The sequence below is a fragment of the Filicampus tigris genome, chromosome 19 (genome assembly GCF_054856515.1).
Source record: "Filicampus tigris isolate MCC_2025a chromosome 19, RoL_Ftig_1.0, whole genome shotgun sequence".
Classification (NCBI taxonomy): domain Eukaryota; kingdom Metazoa; phylum Chordata; class Actinopteri; order Syngnathiformes; family Syngnathidae; genus Filicampus; species Filicampus tigris.
This window is the reverse complement of record NC_141235.1, coordinates 12,903,413-12,912,444: the sequence shown is the minus strand read 5'-3', so window position 1 is coordinate 12,912,444 and position 9,032 is coordinate 12,903,413. Positions and strand designations below refer to the sequence as shown.

The 9,032-nt window shown below is 38.1% G+C and overlaps 1 protein-coding gene across 2 annotated transcripts in view; it reads left to right on the top strand.

Annotated features, from left to right (window-relative positions):
- mtr (5-methyltetrahydrofolate-homocysteine methyltransferase) overlaps positions 1–9,032 on the top strand; it is a 35,489-nt gene that overhangs the window by 5,080 nt on the left and 21,377 nt on the right. For both annotated transcript variants that reach the window (XR_015082520.1, XM_086016407.1), the window contains exons 6-13: positions 19–125; positions 2,114–2,173; positions 2,361–2,455; positions 3,117–3,217; positions 4,001–4,062; positions 4,792–4,859; positions 5,690–5,769; positions 8,480–8,592. Coding sequence is in view for 1 of the 2 variants with exons in the window: in XM_086016407.1 (XP_085872533.1) it covers positions 19–125; positions 2,114–2,173; positions 2,361–2,455; positions 3,117–3,217; positions 4,001–4,062; positions 4,792–4,859; positions 5,690–5,769; positions 8,480–8,592 (686 nt within the window). In the remaining variant the exon portion in view is untranslated. The remainder of the gene's footprint in view (positions 1–18; positions 126–2,113; positions 2,174–2,360; positions 2,456–3,116; positions 3,218–4,000; positions 4,063–4,791; positions 4,860–5,689; positions 5,770–8,479; positions 8,593–9,032) is intronic.

The following is a 9,032-nucleotide window of genomic DNA, read 5'->3' as shown; positions in this document are numbered from 1 at the left end:
GACTGTGTCTTTTAACAGCCTTTGATGAGCTAGTTGAAGCCTATTTGGAGCAAGTCCGAGGTTTGTTGGATGGAGGAGCGGACATCATTTTGGTTGAAACCATCTTCGACACAGCCAATGCCAAGGTAGTGCCTGTCAGTAGTTGATCAAGAATCAGTTCACTGCACATTGAGCTCAACCACAAACAACCAGGAGCCTACATACATTTTTGTGTTCAGTTATTATATTAGGTGGGAAGAGCATGAAGAAAGCTGTTGTGTGGCACAATGCAAATTTCCCTGTGAATGAATGTAAAAACACCTCCTTTTCACCGGGACGGCACTGGATTTTTTATGTATTTATTTATTTATTTATTTAATACCTATGGTCCAGGACTGAGACCTGATGGGTAGCCGGCGGCCTCTACACTTTGTGTGGGGTCCGCTTGTCTAATCCGGGCTGGGGTCTCTATGGTGGTGTCGCCCCTGTGGCCGTGGGCTGTCATTCCCCTCGGCGCGGAGAGCTCCCCTTGGGTACCCTTTCCTCATATGGTTTCTCTGTGCCTTGTCATGTCTTTTTAACACATTTTATCAGGTTGTGCACTTTGTGTGGGTGTGTGTGAATGAGTGCTGATGTACTAATTGATATCTGTCTTGGGTTTGTTGGGAGGGAGGGCATGAACTGATTTTTTTTTTATTTTTTTTTTTTTAATGTTTTGCTTTGGATGTTTTACAGCACTTTGAGTTGCATTTTTATGTATGAAAAGTGCTATATAAATAAAATGTGATTGATTGATTGATGGGATTTTGACTGACAGTGGGATGGGACTGGAGTGAAAATCAACCCCCGTGTCACCCTCTAATAAGAACCTAAAAATTAAAACTTATTTAGGATGGGACTGAAGTGAAAATCCACCCGTGTCACACCCTCTAATATGAACTTAAATATTAAAACTTATTTTATTGATGTTAAATTGTCAAACGTTTTACTAAAATGTATTGTGTGTTTAGGTCCACTGATAGTGTAGTGGTACACACGCCTGAGTTGTGTGCGGGCAGCGTGGGATCGATTCCCGCTCAGTGACAGTGTCTATGTGTGCCCTGCGACTGGCTGGCGACCAGTTCGGGGTGTAGTCTGCCTTCGCCCATTGACGGCTGGGATAGGCTCCAGCAATTCCCCGCGACCCTGTATAGGATAAGCGGTTTGGAAGATGACATGACATTGTGTGTTTAAAATGTAATTTTCTTCAGAAAGAAACTCGTAACATAATGTTTGTTTTTTCATTTTATAGAAGAGGGAAAAAAAACAATTATAAACCTGGAGAAAATTTTGGGGGAAAACACCCTGCCTAACTTGTACATATTACATGATCAATTGTGCCCTTTGTGAATGGACCATTAATCGCAGCATACAATGTCAGCTCCGATTGGCTATTTGCTAGCAAATGCAAATCAGTGCACACTTTAGACTACGCACAAAGCAACAGCAAAAAAAAATATTATATAATAAATGAAGCTCAGCAAAACATTGCTTTTTACTTACACTTGATCCTGCTTGTCTTATGTGTGTTGAGGTTCTGAATATTGTGTGCCTTTTATTTCATGAAATCCTGACCGTGGATGCTGTGGTAAACAATGACTTCTCAGTTAAAGAGGTGGTTGTTTAAATGCAGTCAATTATTTACGGTAAATATGAAAGTCTACACACCCCTGTTCAAATGTTTTTGTAACATAGAAAATGAGAAATTGTTTCAAAATATTTCTCTGGTCTTTATTTGACCTATAACCTCTCCTCCTCAATTCAAAAGGGCAATTAAAAACAAACCATTGAGATAATATGGTTGCACGTTTGCACACACCTTGTTGTAATCGGGGTTGTGGCTGTGTTCAGAATTAGCCACTCACATTCAAACTCATGTTTCATTTTATTTTACATTTTTGATCCCCCTCCCAACCGCCGTTTACAATATTTTAGTTTGTTTTCAATTGAGTAGTACAGGTTATAGGTCACATAAAAGGTATTACTGTCTCATTTTTTTTTTTTTTCTTACATCACGAAATCGTAGCATTTACACAGGGGTGTGCAGACTTTTACATCCGCTCTTGATGTCTCTAACTCATGCTTCCTTCTGCAGGCAGCACTGTTCGCCATTGAGCTGCTGTTTGAGAAGAGCTACGAAAGGAAACCTCTCTTTGTAAGTCTATTATATTTGAAACCTGTATTCCATCTGACCTCTCTACTGTATGCATGAGGTCAATGGTCATCATTAGTTAGCTCACATATAAGCTAACTAAGTACATATTATGAATGAAGTTTAGAGTTCAACATTTTCTTTTAAAAAAAAAAAAAAAAAGTTACTTTTTGTGCCCTTCTGTGTGTAGATATCAGGAACCATTGTTGACAGGAGCGGCCGTACTCTGTCTGGTCAGACAGGAGATGCTTTTGTAGTGAGTGTAACACATGCTAAACCATTATGGTAAGTTAAGCATGTATCTCGAAACAAAAATCGCAACTACACTGTGTTCCAAATAATTAGGTACTTTATGTAGGATTTATATGAAATAAACGTGTTCAATTTCTTTCTGGGGACATTTTAGCATAGATACTCTCAGATAGGGTGGATTTTATTTATTGATCTGGGGATTTTAAACGAAGGAAAATGTTTTAAATCAGTCTGCGATTTTTTTTTTTCTTTTTTCACAATTCAAATAGTTTTGAGGTGTCTTAACATGCTTTCGTCAAAATACTACAAGGGTGAAGAATTACATACAGTATAACACTTCAAACCGGCCTTCATTCTGGCCTACATACGGCTGGGCCAATGGCAAGTACTGATTTTATGACCGTGACTAATAGGGCCAGAGCTATACATATAGTTGGATTATTTAAAGCTTTAAGCATTCATAGTAAAGACAATCCTTATTAACAAGAGAAAATGGTGATGTCTGACTGAAATCCACTTCTCACATAACAGCAAGTATACCAATTAATTTATATAGATAAAGATATAGTGCAGATGATTTTGACACGATGTATTCTGATTTTGCTTTACAATACAAGTGTGCCTTCCTAGTATTAAGAATTTTCATTTCTGATCTCCAGTTTCCTAATTATTTTGTTCTTTTGTTGTTCCTCAGTATCGGCCTCAACTGTGCCTTAGGGGCAACAGAGATGAGACCATTCATTGAGGCCATAGGAAAGAATACCACTGCTTTTATAATCTGTTACCCCAATGCAGGTAAAGATTCAACACTACATTTGAGAGTGGAGACCAGAAATAATAACCAAATTTGGCCTTGACTGTTTAGCAATGCATACAGTATTTACAGTAAGATGGCAGAGCTGTTTTCTGAATCCCAAAATGGTCATTGTGAGCAGTTGTGACTTCATTTTCAGTCGACAGAAGACAAAATGGCCGCTCCCAGAGCTGGCTAAAAACGAGTGCATTTTGCTGCTCAATTTATATTCCACAAACGCAAAATTAATCAGAATGCCGTGTTTCAACTTGTGGGCCGGCTGGGAACATACTCTTGAAAAAATATGTTTGGCTTGACGTCCGCTTTCAGGGCAAAGATTCAATACTGTACATGCTTTGAAAACGAAACACAAAACAGTATCACAAATAGAACTACCTGCATCAGTGTTTTTCCATTTAACACAAAGTTAAAAATAACAACAGAGACATGTAAACATCTTTTTAGTAATATCCGTTTCAACAACGCACAAATGGAGATTCGCGTTGATTTGCCTAAATGCTTAAATGATTGTAATGTCCTTTTTTGGAACTCGAAAGGATTACATTTATGAAGCCTTCGTGAGGAAAATGATATACGATCCATCAACATAAATGTATTCATGATATTTCTTGAACACATTAAAATCCAACCAAGGAAGAAAAAACATTTAGCACTGTTCTTTTCCTGACATTGTTGTAAGTTCATAGATGTGTGTGCAGGCGTATCTCTGTGTGTATGTTTTTGTGCCATTGTATAATGGTGTTACTATTTGGTTTTACTGGTAGGTCTTCCCAATACATTTGGAGCTTATGATGAAACACCTGCAGTCACGGCCTCCAATTTAAAGGTAATAGTAAATTGGGTTCATTTTACTTTTCAATGTTTTACTGCATATTGTTTTCCATCATATTCAATTAAACGGGGAGTTTGCAGTTTTAAAACTAAAAAAAAAAAACCTAGCAAGATTTAAAAGTAGCCTTACTTTACTACTCCTTCCCCCCCGAGTATCTGACCAAAGCCATACCACTCAATGGAAACAAGGCGCAGCTGCTACGTTGATAGCATGACTTTTTGAAACGGAATGTTACTGTAACACTAAATGTTACTGGTTTGAAGTTTGAATGGATGATCGTTTCAAATCAAAAAGAGGGGACAAACATACCTGTCGAGCACTAATGTTGCCGCATCCCTACTGAATCTTCAGCTTCCTGAGCTCTCTTGCTATGCTTCTGTTTGCTAGTATTATGCGCTAATGTGAGATGGGTCTTACACGTATAAGAGTGAGGACTCAATCGTTTTCTTGAATTGGGCAGAGCTGGTGCTAAGAGAGCAGGAATGCTTAGAGATGGGTGAATGGAGGAAAACACCACTTTTTGGTGGTGTTTTTGGTGAGGAATTAGCATTTTAACATGGCTAAAACTTCAAAAAGTTGATTTTGTATGATACAAACTCTTTAAATGAAAATAATTAAAACCAAGCAAAGGTTTGGTCTTCCCTTCAAATTAAATGAACCAAATGTTTCAACAGTCCCCGGCTGCCAAATTGCTGACGTTTTTCTTCATCTGTCTGCCTTCAGGAGTTTGCAGCGGACGGGCTAGTGAATATTGTAGGAGGCTGTTGCGGCACTACTCCAGCACACATAAGGTCAGCGTGATTTGTGTAATTTGATTTAATTTCAGGCATAGTCTTCTACAAAAGCCTACATTTATGTCGCCTAACCAATGCGCCCTTCTAAAATGACTATGAATATATAAATCACCAGAGACCAGAGGTCTTCAATAGGAATTATTTAAATTGGAATTTTAAAGAAATTAGCACGTAAACCTGGCTGACAGACTTGTGTGCCCATTGACAGGTCTTGTGGCCCACCAACTCTCTGAAGAGTTCTCTCTCCAGATTTTATGTTTCAGCTCTTACATTTTAGATGTCTTCTGAGACAAATATTTTTGCGGTGGAGAGAAGTTCTCTTACCTGGCTAACAGTTTGGGCTGATGCTTCAGTCTTCGTCAGAGCTGCTGCTCTGTGATTGAAATTTTAACAAAAGGCAGCACATTTCACTTCAGAATGCCTTAATAGTCTTGATTTTGTTGCACAGATTGAAAACACCCCGTACCAGAGGCAGCAAAGTAACCCCAAAACATCAATGGTGGTGGTTATGGAAAACAATGTTTTATTGAAAGTTTTCTTTTCCTTATGTGCCTCCTTTTTGTGATAACTTCAACTTAATGTGACTTTCCAAAAAGTTCCTGTATAATCTCATCTGTTTTAAGTACATTTTTCCAGAAGCTCTTGACAAAATGCATTTTTTTGAAATTCCATTCATTTCACTTTCAAGTAATTTCCAGTGACCGTTGTTGTTTTTTTTTTTTCTTTAGTGGTAGGTTATCAACCATTTTATCCCGTAACAGCAGCAGTGTAATGTAAAGTACCAATTATGTTACGTTTTATTACTCTCATCATTTCTTATCGCGCAGAGCCATATCTGAAGCAGTCAAACAATGCCAACCTAGAGCTCCTGTGGGGGACATTTATCAAGACTGCTTGCTGCTCTCAGGTAATTCAGCTGCTTGCTGGTGGAAATATCTCGCTATGCAAACTTAGTTTCATATTCCGTACACCTAAAGTGACACAAATTCTCTGACTATACTGTTGCTGATTTGTAGACTTTTTCTATTGCCATTTTAAACATAGTGTAGTGTAGGGCTGAACAGGGATTCAGATTGAATTGTGATTTTTCTGACAGAAATTGAAATTTCAATTCGATTTTCAAAATGTTTTTTTTTCTCATAATTAAGCTTCAGGGTAATATTCACTATGTAGATTACCATTTAGAAATATGACGAACTTACATTATATAATGAAAACATTAAAAAGTTTTACTGTAATAATGTACGGACACTAAAGAGGCTGTATGTGGGAGATAGTCCTTTTTCAGTTTTTTAAATCCGGTTCAATAAAGCAAGAACTACTGCTTGCTGTCAATAAATATGTAATTATGTGTAACACTGTATGTAAAATATATTTTATTGTTTTTAATAAAAAAAATGTACATGTTCATTCATTGCACATAAATGTAAGATCATATCTAATAGTTGTTCATATATTTGCTTCCAATGAAGACTGAGGGATATGGCCTACAACTCACATGGTATAATTTAAACTCAGCACTCTAGGTTTCAAAATAGTGTAAACAAATACTTAGCTGATTTTATAAATATTTAATATATGAAATAATGTGCTTTTGACCTGAATAGCGCCTCGTCCTGGCTGATATAACTGATTCATTTCCAGGTTGTGAGTATGTGTGCTTACTGTGTAGCTGTTCACTCTACTTTATTCCCTCTGTAGTCTAGACACTTAAAGAGCCTGTTAATTTGCTGTTAATAGCCGGTTGCACTCTGCTTAAACACGGTTCCAGCCAGACATCTGTGAAAAGGGTACTGTACTCCAAGGCACATTCACGATATTAGCTAGGCGATTAGCACTGGCTCTTGTGCTCTTTCTATCGCTGTTCCTACTCCTCGTCCGCCATTAGGGATAATGATACTTATTTGAAGTGTATCTTATTTTCTGCAATTAAGGGCAAAAAATAGTTACTTAGAGGAGAGGGTCTGCACGCAGGAGGATAATGTTTAGATGAGTCACGCCAACTAGCAAGCGCAGCTTGTAGCCTCAGCGCCGCATGTAGTATTTCCCCCAATTTGCGAGCAGGAACTTGGAGCTGATTGGTGTGGATGACCTGTCACTAGAGTGACCAGATCCAAACTCACCAGATGTGGGACAGGGAGTTTGCTTGTGGCGGACAATGTGGGACGCAGCTGACGCTCGCGACGGACACCAAAAATGCATATGGCACAGCTTGTCAACTGTTCAGTAACATATAATATAATAAACTGTAACAAAATAACAATTATAGATCTATAAATAAAAACAGAACACAGAATTGCAGTTGAAATTATCTGCATTTACAAAAATACAACATAAACTGCTAGTAAAAAGGTAAAAGTAAAAATGTCCATCACAACTCAAGTCTTTCAGTTTTCTCCAGAACAGCAACAGCAGCCACAAAGTTCACAGAAAGCTTTGTCTGACTTTATCTGGCTTCACCCACGGACAATGAGTTCCCAGACCTTGTTGTAACTGCATTTCATTTTCTTTGCAGTCTTCTTACTTTCCTTAGAGTCCTCCATTTTCATTAATTCATCACAAATTTCTGAAACGCGTCGCTAAAATGCCTGTTTTTTTTTGTTTTTGGTAGGCGTATCTGTAAAAGCAACTATTGCATGTGCGCCCATCTGTAAAAGCAACTATTGCATGTGCGCCCGGCTGTTTGATTGACAGCATACCCCTGCCTCTCACAGTCCCGCACACAGACAGTCACACCCGCCCGAACACCATACCCCATACCATACCCATTTTTTTTTTTATTTGACTGGAGCACATAATAGCAGGAAGTTGTTTTTAATGATTGGCCAGCAGCTACAATATTTGTCCAGAGGATCAGGAACTTTTCACTTCTGGTCAGTACTCTAGACCAGTGTTTTTCAAATTGTGTGCCGAAATATTGTCAGGTGTGCCGTGGGAAATGATCTAATTTGTGTGCCCGCATGTGCGGTCTAGCGCCTGGCAGCGTAAATCATGTCTTTACTACATTGTAGTACTCTTTCATACCAGCAGGTAGCAGCAGCAGCAGCACATAGCTAGTTGTCTTTGTTTAGAGCGAATTAGCGACGCATATTTACCCAAACAGGCTCATGTTTCACACTAAGTATCAATATGAAACATTATAAAATACCTTTTCTTTGTGTTAATTTAATTCCTTTTCAAGAAGTTATAATATAACGTCATTCTTCAACGTTAAAAAATGCTTATATAAACAATATAACACTTATATTTTTAAAATAAGCTTTTCTCCCCCCACAATTTCAGCTGGGTGGTGTGCCGCGGGATTTTTTCAATGAAATAAATGTGCTTTGACTCAAAAAAGTTTGAAAAACACTGCTCTAGACTACTACTACTACTATAATGCATTGTAATGCATCATCTGCTTGGATGCAGTACAGAATAGATATATCCGATAAAATACTGTACATTATTTATCTGATATTGTTTATATTTTCCAAATGCATTTGTCACTGTCCCAAGTACATTTTATTGTTTCAGCATTTCAGCAAGTGCTTTCCTGTGTAAATCATTTTTGATAGTTCTTTCTTATTGAAAAAGTAGCAACCTCATATTTTGTTGGTGTATCTCCGTGATTCTAGGTCTGGAACCATTCAAGATAGGCCCTTACACCAACTTTGTAAACATTGGTGAACGTTGCAATGTGTCTGGGTCACGCAAATTTGCCAAGATGATTATGGCTGGAAACTATGAGGTGAGACAAAGGCCAAATCTTTTTTCTTTATTTATCTCCTTGGCCGTCGATCCTCGACGATCACTTCCTGATGTAATTTCATTGAGATGTCAATCAACCCATTAAAGATGGGAGTGCATAACCGTCTTTCTACCCTTAAAGCCTGGAGCGCTGTTGCGTCTTTCTACCCTTAAAGCCTGGAGAGCATATACGTCATTTTCTTTTTTTTAATCAAATTTTTGTTCTCTTAACCAATGAAATGCTTCAGAATATATACGTGACGGTGTCGTGAGCCCGCAGAGGATGTTCTAGAATTCTTTCGAGTCATAATGACGGACGCCATCGATCGCGGGAGCTTTGAAATAAGTAACGGCAGTGATATAGACGATGCGCTTGTGGACTTTGAACCAGTAGAACCAGTCAAACGTGATATATGGTTAAGATATATGTTTGTAGACAAT